At 37.8% G+C, this 25,708-nt stretch overlaps 3 protein-coding genes across 3 annotated transcripts; all 3 read left to right on the top strand.

Moving 5' to 3' along the window:
- Window positions 1-7,054: 7,054 nt before the first annotated feature.
- LOC146730102 (uncharacterized) lies at window positions 7,055-12,396 on the top strand. Its single transcript, XM_085494303.1, has 2 exons — window positions 7,055-7,283; window positions 8,856-12,396. Exon 2 carries the CDS (start codon window positions 8,890-8,892, stop codon window positions 11,068-11,070), a length of 2,181 nt encoding a protein of 726 aa, XP_085350429.1. The 5' UTR covers window positions 7,055-7,283; window positions 8,856-8,889; the 3' UTR covers window positions 11,071-12,396.
- Window positions 12,397-13,346: 950 nt separating this feature from the next.
- Window positions 13,347-13,805, top strand: LOC146730101 (acetylcholinesterase-like). The gene has a single exon (XM_085494260.1). It carries the CDS (start codon window positions 13,377-13,379, stop codon window positions 13,737-13,739), a length of 363 nt encoding a protein of 120 aa, XP_085350386.1. The 5' UTR covers window positions 13,347-13,376; the 3' UTR covers window positions 13,740-13,805.
- A 776-nt stretch (window positions 13,806-14,581) lies between these two features.
- LOC100368509 (acetylcholinesterase-like) lies at window positions 14,582-25,003 on the top strand. The gene is made up of 6 exons (XM_085494426.1): window positions 14,582-14,738; window positions 16,489-16,566; window positions 16,931-17,049; window positions 18,691-19,490; window positions 20,160-20,332; window positions 22,195-25,003. Exons 1-6 carry the CDS (start codon window positions 14,600-14,602, stop codon window positions 22,263-22,265), a joined length of 1,380 nt encoding a protein of 459 aa, XP_085350552.1. The 5' UTR covers window positions 14,582-14,599; the 3' UTR covers window positions 22,266-25,003.
- The last annotated feature ends 705 nt before the right edge of the window (window positions 25,004-25,708 follow it).

Below are 25,708 nucleotides of genomic sequence, written 5' to 3'. Positions count from 1 at the left end.
AACTTTTCAAAGGCCTGACCCGTCTAGGTTGTGAATTAGTTAATATATCACGGCATAAGTCAACACGTGCACATGTTAAATATTAATGACATCAGTGTTGTACTGAACTCGAGCGTTGTGCATTTCATTCTCACGTATTCTAGGTTCACAATATCTGTCATGTCACAACAGATATTATCAGAATTACAACCATTCAATGTGGGTCGAAAACAATCACATAGTAATAGAAAAAAAATTCTCTAAAATATCCACATTACTAATGCATAATGACTACTAACGTGAGAAAGTCCTAGTGTTCGTAACATGAAATAAAATAGGGTTAATTAAATTAATTGGTTCCGCTCTCAACTGCTATAGGAATTGTGTTAACACATTCATACTTTAACCAATAGATCATTTTTTCCTTGATTTAGTAAATGTGTGGTAACATTTTGTGAATATGTGGTATTTGTGTTATAAAATAATTATTGTGGATATACTTGACATAGTTTTTAATGATTTCATATACGTGTTAACAGTGATCCTGTCAGATGTAGTGCGCCTTCATTGCTTGGGTGTTTCAAATTCACAATGTTATGTTTCGAAAGCTGATGGGCATTTGGGCATTCGGAATTTCATAAACAATTGTCTAAGTTTCTTTATTTACTTTACTCTCATTGTTTACACGTGTTTTAATGACACTAGTGTTTGACACTAGTGAAATATATTAATTCAACGTTGTTTTATTTCATTTTTCTATATTACTTGCTTACAGGATTGAAGTAAATTGACAGTGACATCTCTAGACAGGGAACAACAATCAAGAAATCATGGCCGCTAGGTTCCCAGAAACACAGGACAAAATAACAGAACAGTTTTTGAATTGCAGTATTTGTATGGAACAATACAGGAATGCTAGACTCTTGCCATGCAGTCATTCATTCTGTGAAGAATGTTTGGTAAAGCACGTGGGACAAGAACAAGTATTCGCTTGCCCACTATGTGCAGAGGAATGCTGCGTTCCAGTGGGAGGTGTAAGTACATTTAAACCTTCAGTTACAATTAATGGTATTATTGAACTTATGAAGGATAACGATGCACCTACAAAATCTGGTACACGCTCAACAACAGGGTCAAAATCATGTGAAATTTGTCTACAAGCGGTTCAAATAAATAGATGTATTGAATGTGCATTATGCATCTGTAAGGCATGTTCTAAAGCACATGGGATTATACCTGCGACCATTCGCCATCGACTGCTCAATATTGAGGAATATGAGTATATAAAGGACAATGACACTAGCCTTATTCCGAAGACGTGTTTCTGTGAGACACACTCTAGTGTAGTTTTGACACACTATTGTAGTGTGTGTGTGAAGTACCTGTATGTAGTGTATGTCTAAACGATGGCCATACAAGACCTGGACATATTTCAGTGACATTATGCACACAACTCGAGAAGTTAGATGCGGATAGAAATGCTTTAAGTCAGCAAGAAACAATGGTTCATCAACAACTGTCAAATTTTACCAGCGATTGTTGCGAGCAGACACGACAGATACAAACATATGCGTCTACAATGCGTAAAAAACTGATCGATCACGTGGACAAAGAGGAAAAGGTCTTGCTGGATACGTTGAAGTCCAGGCAACAGCAATCTGAATTGAGCATGCAGCAAGAAATCAACAAGTTACAGTCAAAAGTGAAAATGAGCAAAGCTCGTGTGAGTGCACTTCAGTCGTTCATGCCAAGCAAGGGAAACACAAAGGCTGATGTACCAGCCGCAGACAAGCCAAAGTTAGTAACTCCTACAGCCGTTCAAATGCCGAAAATTGAACCACCATCATTTTATCCTGACGACCTGACCGTACATGGTAGTTTGGGGTATGTACAATGTAATGCTGGTTTGGAGAATATTCTAGACCTCACTGAACTTATGCTTGACACAACCACATTGAGTGAAGAATACAGAGTTGGTGAAACAGTCTACCTTTCAATTAGAGAAAGATGGCATGACAAAGGAAATATTGTTGTTGCTAAAAACCTAAAAGGAGTCATCGTAAATGAAGCTGATGAACAACAATGTGAGAAGCAGCACATTCAAATAAGTAATTCATTTGAGTCACAAGGTAAATATAGAACACTGTCGGCAAATTTTGAATTTAAAGAAGCAGGGAAACATACATTAAGCGTGTGTGTCAATGGTATTCATATTCATGGATCGCCATACACTTTAAATATACTTCCTGGATGGAAACAAATCCAAAGCAACGAAGTTGATAAAGAAATTACCAATGTGTCTGTGGACCAATTAGGTAACATATTACTTGCTCACCCACTAAAGAATAAAGTCGAAGTATTGGATATCAAAGGCAATCATAAAGAAGATATTCAGTTATTCGGTTTTAGCAAACCTTTCACACCAACAGCAACAGCTGTAGCAAATGATAACACGTACTTATTCACAGATAAAGCAAATCATCAAGTCGTTGTACTTGAGGAGAGTGTGAGATGTTTTGGAGAGAATAAGCTCAGTGCGCCCTCTATAATTGCTTTAAATGAGAATGTGGGCTATGTTTATGTGGTTGATAAACCACAATCAAAAATAGATAAGATGGAGATTTTTAGATATGCGGATGGTAAACATATAAAATCGGTTAATTTTTCTTTTGAAGATCCGGTCGATATTTCTTCATTGGCAATTGACAGCCAAGGAATGATGCTCATTTGTTTTAGTCAATGCGTACTACGATATAATAAATATGGGGAGTATCTGTCCCAGGTAAATCTACATAATAGATGGGATCGTACTCGTTCAATGTACATTGGGATCGACAGGTATAACAATATGTATCTCACTGACAGAGTGTATGATATCCACTATGATACTTACGACGATAAAATAACCACTACGACTTATACATTAAAGAAGTTCAATGACCGAGAAGAGAGTGTCTGTGTTCTATATTCCAGAAAAACTAGAAATCCCGTTTCTGAAGTCAAAGCCATAGTCATCACAAAGGACACCCCATGCAAAGTAATTGTTCTTGAAGAATCGGAATTGATTGTGTATAATTAAATATGAACGCATAATTCAGAATAATTATAAATACGTTGAATGGAAAGCTGAATAGATTGGGTTAAGTTTGGATGGCATTTAACAGACTCTTCTTTTCAATTCAATCAATTTATTAGAAGTACATTTGTAATCAATAATGAAGGTTTTTTTTTGCAAAATCATTAGAATCTATTTTATCTATATTTATCCAAAATTATTTGTTCTGTAATTCAATATCTTGGGAAGGGATTTTGGAAAACTTTCTCTAATCAGTAAGATAATATATGGACGCCGAGGTATACAACTAAACGTTGACTAAGACTAAGATTTAACTGTTCTATATTTTACATCTAAATATAAGCCACGTGACTTATTTGTTATATTATTATATGTCAATAAGAGACAGTACCGCCCGAAATTTGCGTGTGAGTATTCTTGGTTTTTTTTAACTTGAAAATGTAATCATTGTCTTATTTTAAAAAATATTCTTTTTAGCACTTGTTGTTGTTTCTGATGTTTTATTTCCAAACAAGATGTTATGCAACACTATGTTAACATTTAAAAATAAAATAACCACATACAATTTTCCAGGATGAGAATAAGAACATTAATATCATTGAGTTGATTTGTAAAATTGATTACTACAATTAATTTCAAGCTTTAGTGCCTTATTAGTTAAACGCAAACACGAATCACTGTGTGTTTCCCCGGGAAGTTACAATGGTTAATACGTTTAACTCAGTATAATGTTATAATGTGCAGCGCCCTCATAGTCAAACATTTGAGCGGTTCACAAATATATGCATTATATTGTTTTCTATTGTTCTCTACACGAATATTTGCCACAATAATTCATGTTTTCAAATATCAACGCATGTAAACAGTTAAATGTATTGTATATGAATTAGTAAAATGTGACTTTCTTGGACACACCAGTGTAATGTATGAAAGCCTATGCAACAACAATAAAGCAAATACGTAACTACAGTTTATTTTCGTAATGTTAAATTTCATTGCCGTGGGAGGCGTAACAAGTATTTTTTTATATTACCAACGTACTGTATACACATTTCAAGAACATTCTAGTGCTTGATTTGTATTATTTTCAATTTTATTTAGAATTTATTTGATCATGATATAAGTAATAATAAAACAGGTCAATAGTAATACTTTATTGTATAAACTTTGTTTATTATATTGCCCTGGACCAATTATACATTGGGTTATGCACGTTTAAGTGGTATGACGTAATACAATTAATTGCATTTGTTTGAAGTAACATTTGTGTGAACATTTGGTGTGATCAACCAAGTAATAATTATTATAATGACAATGGCATGTTAATGTCCATAAATTGTATATTTAGAGATTGATACTGGTATGTCTAATACGTTGACTGCTGCACAAAGATGCGATGCCAATGTAATAATTGGGAAAAGTTGTGTTGATACTTTATGTGGCCCGGCACGCAAGCATCAACCACCGATTAATAACAAAAAAGATTGTTTGCACAATTTTGCTTTTTCTTTAGATATTATATCTCTAAAAAAATAATTTAATAAATATATATATAGTATCCCAGTCCATGCAACCACGTGACGTGGCGGCACTGTGACGATCCGTTAATATGATTGGTTAGAACTCTTTAACTTACAACGAAAGAATGCAGAACATTCATTATGACATCATACGTAGAATGCCACATTGGAATGTTAACTATGGGTGATCAAATTGTAAAGACATAATAATATTGCATGACAACGTTAACACGTACTATAACAGAACCCCACACCCTCCCCGTGGCGTTCGTTGCGTATGGAAGTTATTTTCACGAGTGATGCGGTGTACTTTCACGAGTGAACACCATTGATAACGGACGTATTCATAACAGTGTCAGTAACCAATACGTTACACCATTGATAACGGACTTATTCCTAGCAGTGTCAGTAACCACTACGTTGCATCATTGATAACGAGCTTATTCATAGCAGTATCAGTGACCAATACGTTATAACATTGATAACGGACTTATTCATATCAGTGTCAGTAACCACTATGTTACATCATTGATAACGAGCTTATTCATAGAAGTATCAGCTGACAAATACGTTATACCATTTATAACAGACTTATTCATTGCAGTGTCAGTAACCACTACGTTACATCATTGATAACGAGCTTATTCATTGCAGTATCAGTGACCAATACGTTATAACATTGATAACAGACTTATTCATAGCAGTGTCAGTAACCACTACGTTACATCATTGATAACAAGCTTATTCATAGCAGTGTCAGTAACCACTACGTTACACCATTGATAACGGACTTATTCATAGCAGTGTCAGTAACCACTACGTTACATCATTGATAACGAGCTTATTCATAGAAGTATCAGCTGACAAATACGTTATACCATTTATAACAGACTTATTCATTGCAGTGTCAGTAACCACTACGTTACATCATTGATAACGAGCTTATTCATTGTAGTATCAGTGACCAATACGTTATAACATTGATAACAGACTTATTCATAGCAGTGTCAGTAACCACTACGTTACATCATTGATAACAAGCTTATTCATAGCAGTGTCAGTAACCACTACGTTACACCATTGATAACGGACTTATTCATAGCAGTGGCAGTAACCACTACGTTACATCATTGATAACGAGCTTATTCATAGAAGTATCAGTGACAAATACGTTATACCATTTATAACAGACTTATTCATTGCAGTGTCAGTAACCACTACGTTACATCATTGATAACGAGTTTATTCATTGCAGTATCAGTGACCAATACGTTATAACATTGACAACGGACTTATTCATAGCAGTGTCAGTAACCACTACGTTACATCATTGATAACGAACTTATTCATAGAAGTATCAGTGACAAATACGTTATAACATTGATAACGGACTTATTCATAGCAGTGTCAGCAACCACTACGTTACATCATTGATAACGAGCTTATTCATAGAAGTATCAGCTGACAAATACGTTATACCATTTATAACAGACTTATTCATTGCAGTATCAGTAACCACTACGTTACATCATTGATAACGAGCTTATTCATATCAGTATCAGTGACAAATACGTTATACCATTGATAACGGACTTATTCATAGCAGTGTCAGTAACCAATACGTAATAACATTGATAACGGCCATATTCATAGCAGTAACAGTAACCAATACGTTATACCTTTGATAACGGACTTATTCATAGCAGTGTCAGTAACCAATACGTAATAACATTGATAACGGCCATATTCATAGCAGTAACAGTAACCAATACGTTATACACAGCAGTATCAATAAGGGTATTTGTGTCATAATCCGGCGGAGGCTATGAAAATGAAGTCTTCCACTCGACCTGAAAACGCCGACCCTGTTCATGGATTGTAAGGATTCAAATGTTTTTGATATGTCTGGACGCTGACAACGTAACACCACTGTCTAAAACAATCTGAACACAGTATACGATTTCACAAGCACTATTTTATTAAAACTACTCCAAATCCAGATGTGATTACTAATTGTTTCCCAGCATTGAATACATATCCATTTAACTATTGCATAACGATATAATTAGGAATAAACAATTCACGAAATGCTTCTCTATATATCGGTGTAATGTCTTTAAAAATCAACTTAATACCGTGCATTTATTACGGACAACCAGTGAATGTTGTTAACTGTTACTGTTGGTAACTATTTATAAATTTAGATTTCAATTCAAACGAAAGTTATGCGCGTTAGAGAATTCTGATAAAATAAATAAATAAATAAATAAATAAATAAATAAATAAATAAATAAATAAATAAATAAATAAATAAATAAATAAATAAATAAATAAATAAATAATGTATTTATAGTATGGCAGCATTTAACGCAGTAATTATGTGATCGCAATAACTTGAAAACATGTTACACTACTGAAAATCCTTTTGCACACGTGCATCGAAGGAGGTCAAGTCACTATGCCACGTGACCTCAAACGAGGTCAACGCACCCACTGGTTAACAACGCGTAGTCTTCAACACCGACAATCGCTCTTTTCATTGGATGGCCTGCAGTACCGCTGAGGACCAGCATACTTTGTACTTTCAGATATCTGCACGAAGGCAATGTAGACAAGTCACTTTACCGTATATGACACGATCCGGCGTGAAAAGGTGAACAAACTATCGCAACCCTCTACGACAAACTGGCATACCGGATTGCAACCTGGTACGTACGTTTGTTCTGTGCAGTATTCCGTATTCACAGTAGTAAAATACCATGTATTTTTGTCAAATGAACCAGTATTAAGGAAGATTTCGATTTCGACTTACCTAAATAGAACATTGTATCGCACGTACTGACGACATGAATACCTCGGTGGCCTCATTCAAAAAGTGGCTGACACGAGATGAATACGCTTACCCCCCCCCCCCCCCCGGCTCAGGGCTATAACCATTGTACAGTAAATAACGTAACCTTTATTTTGACTAAAGTTGTATGCGGTTGCTCCTGGACGTAACATAAACAATTACTTTGCCGATTTGACTTTCACTTCGCATGTTATATGTTGGTATAGTCAATTGTTACGCAGGGTCGCTATGGTAACCTGTATGCAATGGCTGCAAAACAATGGTGTGATTCAATGTGGCTGGTATATAAATATAGACTGTACTACAGAGGTTAACTCCGAGTACATTTTTTATAGGCATGCTCCCCTGGGGTGGGGTGTACTTGACTAGTAAAAGTAGGCTATATCCGTGATACGCGATATCAAAACAACCCCTATCATTTTCAAATACAAAATTACCTATTTTCTATAAAATGCGGATTTTGAGAGATCAAAAACGTTTTTAGAGGAACACTGAATTTACTGTAAAACACTATGAAATAGCTACATACCATTTTGGCGAATTTGACTCAATGCATGAATTAACCGAATCTTATGATTCAGCTAAAGTGCCAACAGTCTCATTGTGAGAATATACTTCATTCTAATTAGCGAAATTGCGAATTAGCTAAATTAGCTAAAATAGCATGCAAGATAAAAAGACATGTTTTACAGTATTTCTTAACAAACTGAACCCCCCCTAATAAACATAAATTATTTGGTTCCGATAACATGCACTTCAAAACCAGGAACACGTTGATCAGACTTTTTTCTTTACTGGGCTTTACTTTCCTTAACAGAACTCATGTTTACAGTGTTGCCGTCCCAATTTGGCCAAAATTCCAGATAATAAATTCAGTTTTCATTCAAGTCTTATGGAAAGCTTTGTGATTTTGCACCATTTTTGCAGTTCAGTTTGGGTTTTCAGCAGAAACGTCAACAAATATATCAATTTCTTCACAAAATTGTGAACGCACATGCGCCTCTCTCGACATGACAAGTGCCCCGCCGGGCATGCTCTGTACCCGGAGAATAAAAAGAAAAGAAAGTGAGTGGTGGGAGCGTCTCAATGTTATGAAAAATTCTGCACGCTATAATTCATGCTCTTCTCGAAATTGTGAGACAACACATAAGAGTAATGGTTGCCACTCATTTGTCAGATTTGTAGCCGTATTTGAATAAATTTGCATGGACGAGTATAAAGACGACCGTCGGTTCTAGACGTAGAAAAGTAAAAGGAGCACAGATACTTGAAGTTATGTTACTTTCATTTAATGAAATGCGGAGGCTTAATTGGAATTTCCGGACAACGACATCTAAATTAAATTAAATTAAAACAAACTATTAGATTAAAACAATTATCTAATTGGGTCATAGATCAATAATTTTATTATTATTATTTTATTTTTCAGATCCGACTAAGACCACCAGCAAAGATTGAAAAAAATGGCTACCATGTTACAGGACACGCAAAATGAAATAGCAGATCGTTATTTGAACTGTACGATTTGTATGGAGCGATACAAAAACGCTAAAATTCTGCCATGTTATCATTCATTTTGCGAACCTTGTCTGATTACATATGTTGATGACGATCCAGTCTTTTCCTGTCCTCTCTGTAAGCATCAGTGCAAAATTCCCCCTGGGGGAGTCACTTCATTTCCGTCTTGTGCGCAAATCAATGGGATCATCGACATTATTGAAATGCGAGAAAAAGACAGCCAGAGCAGTTGTCCGGATAAAAAAACAGACTATTCCAAATGTGAAATTTGTCAGAAATGCAAACAGGAACACAGATGTGTGGACTGTGCTAGAAACATTTGCAAAACATGTGCTAGAGCGCATGCAAACATACCCGCCATTGCAGGCCATCGTGTGCTTGACCTCGAAGAGTATGATATAGTGAGAGATGAGAATGAAAGCCTGGTGCCTCCTGACATCACGTGTACTGTGCATGATGGAATGCCATTGGAATATTATTGCACGCAATGCTCAACACCTGTGTGTAGTGAGTGTAAAGACGAACATCATGCATCACAAGGACACGCATGTATTTCATTAAAGAAACAAGTGGAACATTTGCAAATGGAGGAAGTACGTTTAAAAGAAAGTGAAAATCAAGCTAGGCAAGCACTTTTCAGGTTAAAGCATCTGTCTGAAGATCAGAAACACCTGATTGCACAACAGAAGACGAGAACATGTATGGAAATTACCAAGAAATTGGATGACGAGGAGCAATCTCTCTTAGATGATTTCAACACAAAATGTAAGCTGGCTGAGACTGATGCTAAAATGAAAATAACAGACCTGCAATCAGAATATAAACATTTAAAATCACGTAGACGAGCAATCGAGGGGTTGTTACAATCAGGAGATAAACCAATAATGACGGACAATTTCAATTATCAACGTAGAGTACAGAAAATCTTTGAAGATGAAGAAGATACAGAAAACCAGCTTCCCTATTTTACATTGGGTGGTGTGATGCTGACTGGTCATTTGGGAGTTGTCAGCTACAACGATTTGCAAACTGACTTGGGCAAGGAAACATGTGTAGATCCCGGGGAACTGCATTTAGACACTGAGTTGCTACCAGAACTAATCAAGGCAGACGAAACGGTCCATATATATATTACAGAGGCGAAGCATAACAAGGGAAGGGTTGTAGTTTTGAAGAGCATGAAAGCCGAAGTGATTGAATTATCCGACTACAACATTACGAAAATGAAAATAAGTAGCTCATTTGAGACAAACGGCGAACACAGAAGATTAACTGGCGAGTTCAAATGTAGCTCTGAAGGCAGGCATCGACTGTCTGTGACCTTAGCTGGACGTCACATCCAGGGCTCACCTCATTGCATTGATGTCCATCCACGGTGGAGACAAACGGACCAAATCAACATCGTAGATGACGTCAATGTAGGTAGTGTAAACATCGATTACCAAGGTAACATTGTAATTACCGACCCCCGGAATCATAAAATTGTTATTTTAGACCGAAAAGGCGTGTATAAAGAAGATATCCAACTGGTTGGATTTGACAAACCGTTCTCGCCCATTGAAGTGGCAGTTACTAAGCATAATTCATACATTATAATTGATGATAGCAACCACCAAGTTGTTGTCTGTGACACCAGAGTCAGGTACTTTGGCCAGGATAAGCTGCACAACCCAAGTGCGATTGCATTAAACGAGAACAAGGGATTCATTTATGTAGCTGATCAAAGAAACATGGAAATATTTGCATATGCAAATGACGATCACATCAAGTCGGTTGTAGTATCAGATGACCAATCGAGTCACATCAAATCCCTGACTGTCAACAATAAAGGGAATGTGCTCGTTCACTACGGCGAGTCTCTGCGCACTTTTAGTCCAGAAGGCAACCATATTTTGATGCTTAACCTCAACGAATCGTACAACTCTATCGCAATAGATAGGCATAATAATATCTACGCAAGTGATCGGAATTGTCTGCGGAAGCTGAACTCTGATGGAAAGATACTGTGTGATATATACCGGGGTACGACATTTAGACCTCATCGTGTCACTGTGTCACGTGACGATCCGTGCAAGGTGTTTGTTACTGATTGGGTCATGTGGTCGTCAGTGATTGTATTCGAATAACTGGCAATGTATAATAATCACAATGTGGTAATTGGTAAACGCTACGTTAACCACAAAAGCTGATTTACCTGACTTTCACACCCAATTGTTCAAATGGAAAATTATATCTCTCGGAACAAAAAGTGATGACATTGCATGTGTTCATTATGCACAGTAAAAAATTACACATCAGCTACAAATAATATACGACTAAGTAAAATATATAATAATTGGTCACATTTGCGTGACGTTAAAGTGCGCCGCACACGGTAGATTATGGAATGTTTTTTTTTTTCAGTTTCAGAGGATTTTTGACCTTTAATGTGCATTCCAACAGATAATTGATAAACTTTAGACTTACCAGAAGTTCATGCTCATTTTAGGGTGAATACACAAATAACAAAATGTTTATATCGTTTGTATTTATTAGTCTCTATATTGCCAAGAATTTGCAACTGCCAGTCCCAATCAATTCAACTTCATGAAATGTAGATGGTTTTGGATATATTTTGATAAAATTATCAAAGAACAATAGGAAAAAACATAAAAATTTGAAAAAAAAATTGCCAGTCCGTTTAGTGGGTGGACTGATGGCTGGCGAATACCCTGTTGTACATCGTATCTGTTTTCGTGACTCGAGTGAGATTTTTTTCTGCAGCTCGAGACGTTTCTTCTCCAGCTGGGGACTAATTTTCGAATTGATTGCGGTCTTGTGTGGCATGTTATCACAGATCCATCTAGTACATTGCAGGCTGACATCAAATATTTATTCCAAACAAGTCCACACTAGGTTGTTATTTTACAATAGACATGTTGCTCACCAGCACAGTAACATTTATTTGGAGTTACCTCGTTCTTACTCCATTTCATCTAAACTCGATATTCATTCTTAAAGCGAGGGAGTTGTCACCTGCGCATGCGCCAGATGGCCATAGCATGTCATTGTGTAGCGTCTTCCATGCGTTTTTAGCGTGTGTTATCGTCGCCTGGGACTTAAATCCCGCGCGTGCGCAGGTGACTACCCCTCCGCTTTAACACAACCTGACATTTTTGTATGATTTTCAAATGTGGTCATGATCATTTTTATAATAGAACTGTGATGGTACGTTATTGGACGGCATGGGTTAGTGTTTTACCAAAGTTTGTAGTACCAACTGCGTGGCGTGATCACTTTTACATGTCCATTTTATAGTACAAAGTGTGTCTTCACAGTTTACAGATTACAAACTATGTGCAAAATATATAATTCTTCCTTAATGCATGTAATGTAGTGTGGTATATAAAAAAATGATTGAATTGTTCGAGTTACATTTGTAAATTAAAGTTCGAGTTCAAAAAATACAAAAATGTATATTACCCGTAACTTCGCGGGAGTGCGTGGATACCTGTGACGTCATCGTAGCATGTACCAACTGGAGAGAAAAAATGTCAGGTTGGGATCTCTGGTTCTGGGTTTGTTTGCACATCTGTGCAGGATTGTGTATTTATAAAGAATAAGGTAGTACATGTATGATCGACTCAATAAGCGATCTGTTTTGCATATATTGATTAGAAACATCGGGTGTTGAATTCCGTGCGTATCATTAACGTTCTCGTGCCAGTGAGTCAGAGTAAGTTTTTCAACTGGAGATGGTGCAGTATAGAAGCTGCCACAAGAGGGCGTGGTGAACGACGGCGATGCGTAGCAGGCAGAGGCACTTGAATACTAGAAACCACAGTCCCTGTGTATGAACATAGGAGCTCGGTACGCAGTGCTGCAACACAAAAACGTGCATTGTGAGTGGTTTTCGAAAAATTAGTCGCGTCTACGCATATATGGTATTTAGGGTTATTAAAATCAAAAAACAAAACAAAATAAGGGAATATTTTTTTTCCAGCATTCAGAATTCCAGGGAATCCCATCGCAAATAGGTTTTGCTTCTGTTATTTTTGTACCGGGAATAGGTTATTTTTTGTAAATGTTTGTATGCATTTAGAGGAATTTAGATACTCCCCACTCTCTTTGGGGTCCGTAGCGAGTTGTATACCTCCATCCCCAGGCTTCTCTGCTAACAGATATGTCTACACCGAACTAAATGCTACACCACATTCCCCCTATCGCTCCTGGCGACTTTCATACCCCCATTCCCGTTCTAACAGGAATGTCGTTCGCTGGTACAGACCGTAAAAGCTGCAGTTGTGATATAGGGGTACACGTAAACGCAAACGATTCGTTGAATTTGATTGGTTAGTGCTATCAGTCTTGCAAACTCAATTTGAGGGTAAAGGTCAAACAAAGGTCATTGTTCGACAGTGAAAGATTGTGCTTTGTGGTTGCTGTTCCAATAATGAATTTCGCGTCAGTTCTCAGCGTGTTTCTTACGTTTGTGGCTGTTGGGAGGGCGAGAGATCCAACTGTTGAAACAACATCTGGTTTAGTGAGAGGCAGGGCGACGGAATTCAGTCACAAAGACACCGATGTCAGGCGTACAGTACACGTCTTCAAAGGTATACCGTACGCTGAACCACCGGTCGGTGACCTGAGGTTTGCACCGCCTAAACCCAAGACACCGTGGCAAGGGGAGTACGATGCTGCTGACTACGGGGCGTCCTGTCCGCAAATCACGATGGAAATTGTACCCCCGGAGAAACTGCAAGACGAAGATTGCTTATTCCTGAATGTATTCGTGCCTCAACCAAGAGTGAGTTAAACTGAAATGCTCTGCTGTTATGTGACCTTTTTTTTTTCTAAGTGACTGATTTCAAATCTATACTGAATACTCGGTAATTTACAATTATGCTAATGAACTGGTATACGTTAGTGCGCGAGATGTCGGGTAGAGGGGGAAGTGAAAAAAAATGTACAATACATATGCCGACCTGGCTCGCTATAATTCATTGAAATGTGAAGATACAAAATCATGAAACGATTTGCCACATGAAATTAAATCGTTTTTTTTCTTTGTTTTCATTTAAGAGAAGTGCAAGATATTTTTTTTAAAGTAAACATCTAAATTTTGATGTATTGAAAAAAAAAATAGTGAATGTGTTAATTGTAAAAAAGGTCTATTAATTTATAATATTTATATTTTTCATTAAAACGCGGTAGTCGTCGCGCTGCGCATGTGCGACATTTTTGTTGATAAACATTGATTTTCCCACAATCCAATGCGCTTTTCTAATGTGAATCACAAGTATGAGGGTTTTCCTTGGCGCGACTTGCACTAATTACCGCCGGTGACTCCTTCGATACCTTCCAATCACCTACAAAATACCCAATTAAAGCTTCGTAACGTCTCAGTTTGTACTCATTGATCTGCACAACAGTCAAAGTCGCCATCTTTGTTTATATGAGACCCATATATCTCGCGTATGCGTGGCCCCAAATTTACTCAAAAAAAAAAATCGAACGGTGTTTTGAAACTAGAACATCTTCCGAGCTCAACATTTTACCGATTTTTAATACAAAATGGCAGCTATAATAGCGCTTAATTATTTTTTTTATTTCCATGGAAACGGAAATATGTAACCATTTTTTTGTTCACTGGTACAGACCGTAAAAGCTGCAGTTATGATATGGATTCATGGTGGTGGTTTTATGATTGGCTCAGGAAGTCACATGTATGACGCAACAGCTCTGGTGGCATTGAATGACGTCATCGTTGTTACGCTCAATTACCGGGTGGGTGCTTTCGGTTTTCTGAGCACAGGTAAATAAGCAAGTACACTACTGCCACAGTCTGTATACAAAGATATATTGCACAATTTGCGATTTCCCAATATCTAGTGGTATGCCCGACTGCGGCGGTGTTCTATCGCCAGTATATTATACTAGCTTAATTTTAAATGTAATTTTGGGACATGGAAATTAACGCGGGAATTGAGTTCCAAGCGACGATAAAAACGTAAACTTTCATATGATACCATAGTGGCCAACATAGTTTGCCATGGCATCATATATTTCAAAATATTTCGGTCTATCAATATTACAATATATTGATGTGTTACCAGTTGATAATAATCAGAATATTAAAAAAAATCGACAATTTAAAGCGGAAGGGTCGTCACCTGCGCACGCGCGGGAATTGAGTCCCAAACGACGATTACAACACACGCTAAAACGCAAGGGCTCATGGGTAGACGCTTGTTTGTAAACAATGAGACGCTATGGCCACCTGACGCATGCGCAGGTGACGACTCCCCCGCTTTAATCGAAAACACCAAAACGCCCACATGTGATACAGCATCCGAAACTATTTACCTGCAACCGTAGTTACATGAAATTGGTCAGAAACTAAAATACAGCAGTTAAAAGTATTTCGAACCGTGAGAATATTTGGTATTCGTATTTCGGAGTTGCGAGGTTTATTCGTTTTTCTTCGTGTGCACGTTGATATAGATAAAATCATCTCAGACGACACAATTTAAACAAAAATACAGACGCCGATTAGTGCTGTACGCCCGTCTACATTTTGAGGAACTTCCGAGCTCTCGATCGAGCCACTGCAGACGGCAATCTTTTCTTCGGCGTCGTTTGTATAATTCAGACATATTGAGTTTCTCGTGTAGCATCTCTTGTTAACCAAGATACCCGCAGGTCGCAATAATTCAGTAGACAGCAATATTTATCCTTCTTGTGTGTAATTCATGTTCGGGCCAAGTTGTAAACACGGAAATCCGTGGTATATCCTCACAACTTGCTCAACTAAAACACGCTCTAGTCCAATCAGAACAGCGTATTCAGACAATTAAAATGATGGCATAATATAGCAATTATTATTGCATTGTTTGTGTATTTTACTTCCAAGCTGCAGTATATTTAAAGGGCGGCAGTCGTCGCGCCGCGTCCTGTTCGACATGGAACTCATAGCGACGTATACAACGCGTGTAAAATACATTGTTTATTTACATGAAATTCGAACACGTGCTGCGCGACGACCACCGCGCTTTAATCACATTTTTTCTATATTGACTGAAATCAATCAAATGGATGAATATATCCAGAATACTAATGCACATAAATGCATGTCATATGCACCAAGGAACGATTGTCTTTCCAAAGAGAGTGGGAGTAATATAATTTGGCTGTCTACTGATTTTTTTAAAGATAAATGTTGTTCTTCTTAGCTTTATTAGTTTGTCTAGTATCGTGCGCATCTACTTCTATTCCTCGGACGCCAGTGATTGATGAAGCAGGAGACGCCCTAGTTGTAGCCACGATGCGTTGCGCCACTCAAAACCCGCCCTGGACCCTGCTAATAATAACAATGACTAATACAGAATGCACGTCATACGCACGCGTACTCCAGCAATACACTAACGTTCATTGCAGCCGTACAAATTACCGTACGTGTAACTGAGATTTTTACAGATAAATCAAGTTTGTGGTCATTATTAGTCATCACACATATGCCACGTGTATGGAATAACATTGACGTATTTGTGTTTATTTGTATCTAGGTGATGACGTCTTACCTGGCAACAATGGCCTCCTGGATCAAATTGAAGCCTTACGATGGGTTCAGAATAATATTGCAGGTATGATTGTTGGAATATTAGTGTGTACATGTTTTTTTTAAAGTTAAAATTACTTGATTGAGCGTGTTACTCTAGATATATGCAATGCATTATGGGAGAAAAGTTCCTAATGTATGTAATGGATAACTACCATAAATGAGTTAGTGGCAGAGTGGACGCAAGTCATGAAACAAGTCATGTGACATAAACAGGTCACGTGGTTGTCGCTCTCCGCGTGATTTCGGTTGTCATTGGCGAATCAGGCCTATTGTACTATCGTTTCTTCCGTGATATCCATGAGAAAAATATTAAGACTCACCTCATTGATTTTGAATTCACAATTCTAAAGTAATAATAACAATTTTCTTTTTGTGTAATTTTGCAGCCTTTGGTGGGGATCCGGATTGCGTGACCATATTTGGAGAAAGCGCCGGCGCTATGAGTGCGCACCTACTAGTATTGTCACCACTTGCCAACGGTCTCTTTCATAGAGCTATAATGCAGGCATGTTAAAACCATTTTTACAATTGCGTAATTTTTAGGACCGGTTTATTAATTAATTAATTAATTAATTATTAATCGTGGCACGCGAGCACAAACACTCATTTATGAAAAGAATTCGGATTCAACTCGTAGTATTACTCGGATTCTCGAAGATGAATACGAATACAACTCAGAGCGCGGTGGTCGTCGCGCTGCGCATGTGCGACATTTGTGTTGATAAATATTGATTTTCCCTAGCCTAGCCTAGCGCTCTTCAAATGGAAATCACAAGTATGAGGTTTGTCCTGGGCGCGACTTGCACCAATTACCACCCGGGACTCCTTCGATACCTTCAAATCACATAAAAAATACCTAATTAAAGCTTGGTAACGTCTCAGTTTGTACTCGCTGATATACGCAACAGTCAAACTAAGTCGCCATCTTTGTTTATATGAGACCCATATATCTCGCGCATGCGTGGCGCGACGACTACCGCCCTTTAAGTTGTTTAGAAGTTGAGATGACAAAAATAGTTCTGAATACCATGTACATGTAGAGGTCTAGTAGATGGTTTACATATACTTACTTATCATTCAGCAATTTACAGTTACAAATTCATTTGATTAATATGCCTTCATATAATTTTGGTACAGGTATGGATGTGGTTGCCTCAGAAACCGCAATTTCGAAAATGATTTTTTTAATTGATAACTAAAATAAATACAGACTGATTTTTATTTTCATGAAATTTGCAAAAGGACGAATGATCAAATATACATAACTCCGAAAGTTATTGATGGATTCTCATGTTGTTTCTTGTCAAATAACCGAACACGTCAATGGAAACAAATCTTGAGTTTTTAAGTGGCAGTTCTTCAAACATGAACCAGGCGATTGTATTTTATCAGAAATCTGGATTTAGTTGCTTTTGTTTAAAAGATTTGTTACCATTCCCATTTCTGGTCATCCTCTGATTCCTCAAGTAAACAAACCTATTGAAAAACACAATTTTGTCTTTTTTGCGAAAAAGAATTTAGAAGATTATTATGTGAACTCTATACAATGTATACAGCAGGGTAGCGATTTTAGGGAGGACATGTATTTTGTATCTATGCTAACAGAGTGCCTTCTGAGTTGGGAAAAACTTTCAAAGCGGTTTTACGCAATCGCATTTATCTATTCAGAACCAAACTCATCCAACTTATCCGATGGGTGTTAACACTAGCAGATCTAATAAATCTAGTTCTATTAATATTATGGAAGTTCAATTTAAAAACAATAAAATAAATAAAAAAACTGATCAGACACACGATTCCGCGGTACATACAGTCAGAGTAATCTGATGCCAGAATGCGTCCGATTTTTTTTTAAAAATCAGTTAAGATGTTAGGCTTGTGGAATCGGCTCGTTTAAACTGACAAACATCAATAACTTCTTAAAAGGTGGTGGTCGTCGCGCAGCGCGCGTTCGAATTTGAAGTAAACACGCATTGTATACGTCGCCATGAGTCCCATATCAAACAGAACGCGGCGCGACGACCAACGCCCTTTAAGGAATTATTCATGTTTGTCTGGTTAGTTGGTTGTTTCGAAAATGATACTCTTTCATTTTAACTAGGCGATGGGAATAAAGTGTGTATAATTTGTGATTGTATAATTTCAGAGTGGTGTGGCTAACACCGACACTGCCCTTCCGTCCTCCGTCCAGAATATGTTAGCCCATGGACTTGGAAAGCTGGTTGGATGTGACGGTGAATCTTCCGAAGAGTTAGTAGCTTGCCTACGAACTGTAGGAACGCAGGCTATACTGAATCACTCGGACCTCGAAACGTTGCCAGTATCACCGGCATATGGCAATGAATTCATGGCTAAGAGTAGTCACGATCTTCTGCGAGACAAGTCATTCAATAAAGTGGATATAATGCTGGGTTCGATGGAGAATGAAGGAGTTATTTTTCTGCTTGTGATGTTTGCTGGACTAGAAAATGAAAATCATGTGATGCTAAATAAAACCACATATGATGTTTTACTCCCATTGCTTCTAAGGCACCCTGAGAAGGCAAATCCGGCCGTGCTTGATGCGATACGACTCTTGTACGTCGACTGGGAGCACGTAGATAACGAGGACGCTGACTACTTAGACGCGCTTTGCCAGATGTTAGGTGACCACATATTTGTTTGCCCTGCTGACGTAGCGGCACGCGCTCATTACGCCGCTGGACAATCTGTTTACTTGTATCACATGACGCACACGCCAGCGCGTAACGTATACCAAGTTGCTTGGGCGGAGACGGCGTTCCACGGTGACGACATACCGTTTGTGTTTGGGTATCATTTCCTGCCAGGGATATGGATGGGCCGCCAAGATGGAGAGGATGTCGTGGTGCAGTGGCCCATGCCAGAAGTTGAAGTGCAGTTGTCGCTGGAAATAATGAAATATTGGACAAATTTCGCCAAAACGGGGTAAATATGCCTAGATGAATTGATAACAATTATGGATTGGTAAAAACATTCATTCATACTAGAACGTTATTTTGAATTAATTCTGAATATAAACCTCCCCCTAGAACGTCGGCGCGATATTAAATAAACCGTCATATTTTTGTGAGAGGAGTTAGAACACAAACATAAACGTATATATATATATATATATATATATATTGGTAGTGTAGTGAAATGTCATTAGTCTCGGATTTGTCATGACTAGTAAATGACAAAGATAATCAACTAATTTAACACAAATGGCCGCCGAGATCTCGGTAAGAGCGAGAGTTTGAAAAGCACCTCAAATAATGTTCCATTCTATCTTATCGCGTCCGCAGGGGAAAAAACAAATTCAAGTCTCGTGGCTTCCAATGACTTCGCGGCGGTCATTTTCGTTTATTGGTTAAACCAAATAATATTATTTCACCACAATTATTAAGTTCATAAATAACAAGCAAATTTTCAGTTTTTACTAAAAATATTTTGCAATTTTTGTTTCATTCTTCTGAAGGAAAACGCAGACTATAAACAGGACTATTTTGTGAATTTGTGTTGAAAATAGGGGAGTGGTAGTGAAAAGGTTAAAGAAATGCAACGATTATAAAATGATCAGCGACGTCATTTGAAACTAACTATTTTGCGTTACAGTAACCCGAATCTAAGTGCCCTAGATGATGAAGATAATGGTGGGTGGCCCTCCTTTAAAGTGCCTGGACTGATGTATAAAGAGTTATCACCAGGTTTAGAAGTTCGCGATGCACTCAAAGCAGCAGAATGTGCCTTCTGGAATGACTACATACCCAAATTAGTTCAGCACACTGGTGAGTACATTCAGCCAATAGACCATTTTCCGTTCACTGCGAGAATCACGCGTTATGCGTGAAATCGAACGTAAAAACAGGACAAACAAAGGTCATAGCGTCGTAGTGGCGTCAAACATCGCGTGGGATTCGACAAACGCGAACATATTTTGGGGGCATATCCATGCTTAATAATTTGCTGTACACATTTGATGACAGACAATTTCGATTAAGTGAGGGTATTCAAAAGCAATATTCCTCTGTCGAAGATTGGCCGGTCGATGTGAGCAACGAAATAAAGAAATTCGAGTTCAAAAATCAAATGGTTCGATTTTTGCGGCAGACGTTCGACGCGCGTCTTTCATGCATCTCGCGAGATCTCGCAGTTGAACAGAAAATCACCTATCAAACTGGTACACTGACGTCATTTGTCCATGTCTGATTGATTCTCGAACGCATTGTTATTAGTCTAAGGTGTGGATGTAGTGCTTAGATGTACTTCTCTTGAGTGTCCGTAATTTTATTTCGTCCGTCGTGAGGGGATCACTAAGCCATACCCATATCGGACCGAACCACAGCTGTATGGCAGTACGTCCCCAAACTAATTCGACATGCTTATTGGGAATTGTTCGAAAATGGTTGAGAAAGACGGAAAGTCGGATCTCACGACGGCACATTCAAGATGGCGAGCACCTTGAGGAGATCACCGGGGTTTGGTATAGACTTGTATTTTACTCCCCGGTGTTGTGCCTCCCCTTCTCCACGATGGACAAAATAACCTTACGCTAAAAAAAAACAGCTAGGAAGTATTCGCTCGATTAAATCTTAACATTTTCTGACACGTATGAGATGTGCATGTTGTTTTGGTATGTACGTTTTTGCGCATGCGTGTTAGTGCTTTCATTTGACACTTAACGAATGATGCTGCCAAAGTGACATTAATGATAACTCATAATCGCAATCAATTTGGAATTAATAATCAAAGATATATAAGAATCACTGTCCAAGTTGTCAGAACAGGTGATATAACGCGCAATGATAACGTTCCGTAATAAAAATGTCAATTTCATGAAAATCGTTTGAATTATTAAACATTATTATACTGTCATGAATTTGTTTTTGCGTATCTGTTGACCGACTTAATTAGTTGATTATTAGCTGAATTGCTGTGTTATGTCTGTTATCGTTCAGGCCTATTTGAAGTTTTGGACGGAACTTGGCTCAGTGATTTGGAACTAATTACCAGATAACCGTCGCGATTCTAACAGTTGGTATCCATAGTTATTAATGTAGTGAACGATTAATCAAAAGATATGACGTATTCAGTGCTTAGTATGATTGGCTTTATGATTGAAGGTTACGCCCTATAGTCTTTTACTGCTTTGTAATTGGTTAGAGTTGTGAAAATGAATAAAGAGAGTTTGAGTTGGTCTTGGGGAGCACAGCACGATAGACGCAGTAGAGAGGCAGTCCGAGAGTCGAGGGGAGTCCTGGAGAGCCTTGGGGCGAGCCTTGACGCAGTCTAAGAGAGTCTTGGGTCAGCCTTGCGAGAGTCTTGGAGATTTTTCCCTAGGGCGCTGTGTCTTATAGAGTGTGTGTGCCTTATTTGACTGTAAAGTTAAAGTGACTTTCCCGATCCCATACCTCAAGGGGACGAGATAGAGAGACGAGACGAGATTTCCCCCTGGCAAGTGTGGAGAACCCCGTGGAGAGAATTTCCCCCTGATAATACATCTGTCACCGTAACGCCATAAGCGTGTCTTAATTTTGCGGTATTTTACGGGGTATTTGCGCGTCGGTCGATAATCCCACTGAACTGTCTCTGTGCATATTTTGAGGTACCCTCGTAATAACCTCATATTCTTTTAATTATTTTGTTTTAGGAAAAAGTGAGAGATGTGAAAGTGAAGACCGTGGAGCAAAGAAATACTCAGAAGATGTCAATCGTCCTTAGTCATTTTAAATTTAAACTAAATCAGTACGTAGATACTTTTGTAGCACATTATACCGGTAATCCTGTTGCCCACCACGGTCTATTTTACACATAATATATTACGACACTCTTTACACGTGATACATTAATAAACCTCCATAAAACACAATGCACTATTTTTCTTTTGAACGTGATACACCGCGACCTGTATTGCATTATCATATATACCTCTATTACAGTACCACTTCATACACTACATCCCTTTTTACACATTATACACTGCGACCTTTATTGCACTATCATATGTACCTCTATTACAGTACCACTTCATACACTACATCCCTTTTTACACATTATACACTGCGACCTTTATTGCACTATCATATGTACCTCTATTACAGTACCACTTCATACACTACATCCCTTTTTACACATTATACACTGCGACCTTTATTGCACTATCATATGTACCTCTATTACAGTACCACTTCATACACTACGTTCCTTTTTACACATAATACACTGCGACCTTTATTGCACTATCATATGTACCTCTATTACAGTGCCACTTCATACACTACATCCCTTTTTACACATGATACACTGTGACCTTTATTGCATTATCATATGTACCTCTATTACAGTACCACTTCATACACTACGTTCCTTTTTACACATGATACACTGCGACCTTTATTGCATTATCATATGTACCTCTATTACAGTACCACTTCATACACTACATTCCTTTTTACACATGATACACTGCGACCTTTATTGCATTATTACACGTACCTCTATTACAGTACCACTTCATACACTACGTTCCTTTTTACACATGATACACTGCGACCTTTATTGCACTATCATATGTACCTCTATTACAGTACCACTTCATACACTATATCCCTTTTTACACATGATACACTGCGACCTTTATTGCACTATCATATGTACCTCTATACTAGTACCACTTCATACACTACATTCCTTTTTACACATGATACACTGTGACCTTTATTGCACTATCATATGTACCTCTATTACAGTACCACTTCATACACTACATCCCTTTTTACACATGGTACACTGCGACCTTTATTGCACTATCATATGTACCTCTATTACAGTACCACTTCATACACTACATCCCTTTTTACACATGGTACACTGCGACCTTTATTGCACTATCATATGTACCTCTATTACAGTACCACTTTATACACTACATCCCTTTTTACACATGATACACTGCGACCTTTATTGTACTATCATATGCACCTCTATTACAGTACCACTTCATACACTACATCCCTTTTTACACATGATACACTGCGACCTTTATTGCACTATCATATGTACCTCTATTACAGTACCACTTCATACACTACATCCCTTTTTACACATGGTACACTGCGACCTTTATTGCACTATCATATGTACCTCTATTACAGTACCACTTTATACACTACATCCCTTTTTACACATGATACACTGCGACCTTTATTGTACTATCATATGCACCTCTATTACAGTACCACTTCATACACTACATCCCTTTTTACACATGATACACTGCGACCTTTATTGCACTATCATATGTACCTCTATTACAGTACCACTTCATACACTACGTCCTATTTTACACATGATACACTGCGACCTTTATTGCACTATCATATGTACCTCTATTACAGTACCACTTCATACACTACATCCCTTTTTACACATGATACACTGCGACCTTTATTGTACTATCATATGCACCTCTATTACAGTACCACTTCATACACTACATCCCTTTTTACACATGATACACTGCGACCTTTATTGCACTATCATATGCACCTCTATTACAGTACCACTTCATACACTACACCCCTTTTTACACATGATACACTGCGACCTTTATTACACTATCATATGTACCTCTATTACAGTACCACTTCATACACTACACCCCTTTTTACACATGATACACTGCGACCTTTATTGCACTATCACATGTATCTGCGCCATAAAACGCTTCATTAAATATTGGGCAATACTTATTTGTATGCCTAATTCAAAGTACTCCAACAAATGCTATACACCATCGAGCATTCTAGAAACAGAATAACACACACATAGATCAGTGGCATTCAAAATGTATGTTTAATTTGTCACAACAATGTTGCTTGGCACGCACAAGAAATTGGAAAGGTTAAGGCATATATCAAATTGTGACAAGCTGGCATGGGGACTATGGACAAGTTAAATACTTGCCCGGATGTCCGCCCCGAGAATTTTTACGAAACCCTGTGCTCTCATTTAAGTTTATATAACCCCAAACTGTAGCCGAATGCCAAAGCAGGCAGGGTGTCTTTGCAGGCACCCTCGAGACTACTAATGCGACGAATCGCCCGAATGGCTTCTAATGTCCAATGTCGGTAACGGCAGAAAATATATGTAGCTGAAGTGAACAATTTACAGTTACATGCGAATATTTGAGAGTTGATTACTTCCCTCGATGGCTTGTTGTGCATGCTCAAACGAGACTGATGCGAACCTTCCACGTTTTTGAAAGTTTGTTTGAAAAGGGTTGGGTGGAATTGGTCGAGATATAGGATTCACAATGACACAAGGATGGCCAGCTGTATTCTGGGAAGGGTGGTGAATTATAACCACCCCAGATTTGTACACGATTATTAATATTGTACATATTGAAAACTTGTCTTGCTTTGTTTTAAATTAAACATTTAATTTGACATACCCAAAAATCCACGTGACTAGCGTGTTTCATTCGTTTTGTGTGATCGTTTGAATATTGTCTGATATAAAACACATATTAACTAGCTTTAAACAAAAAAACACAGCATATTTCCAATTAACTACATTTTCTCAGTATTCGTCAGAGGTAATAGTCTAAGACATATGATACACCCTCTACAAGTCAATATGTGTTAATTTCACCATGGGGTTTGAGAGAACACGTCTGTAATCATAATTGGTGACAGCGAATGACAATATTTAATCTTGTAAAAACTGATCAACAAATTTATAAATTATTTTGCCGCGCGTAGAACACTACAATTGGGATAATTTACGCAAAAATGCCCCCAGGCAATATGCGTTTTTTTATAAATTTTGTATAAAAACTGATCACCGAATTTCCAAATTATTTTGCCTCTAGCTAGAACACAAATACAATTGGGAGGATTTACGTATGCTGGGATCTTATACATTTTGTATAAAGAATAATCAACGATTTTACAAATTATTTGGCCGCGCGGTACAATGCTAGAGTGCTGATGTTAGAATTATATAAAGCCGCCTATATTTGATACGTAATTTCAATCCTTCAACATCAACTTCTCCGCGTCCCTAAAAATGTTTCGCCCATAACTGGTGTCTCGGAACAGTTAAATAACAGTTAACACAATCGTTTAACAAATCTCATATGCGAGGGTGAGTCATTAGATATC

Source organism: Saccoglossus kowalevskii, chromosome 20, assembly GCF_978046115.1.
Source record: "Saccoglossus kowalevskii chromosome 20, keSacKowa6.1, whole genome shotgun sequence".
In the NCBI taxonomy this organism is placed as follows: domain Eukaryota; kingdom Metazoa; phylum Hemichordata; class Enteropneusta; family Harrimaniidae; genus Saccoglossus; species Saccoglossus kowalevskii.
The sequence above is the reverse complement of the archived record's forward strand: the minus strand, read 5'-3'. Positions and strand labels throughout refer to the sequence as shown.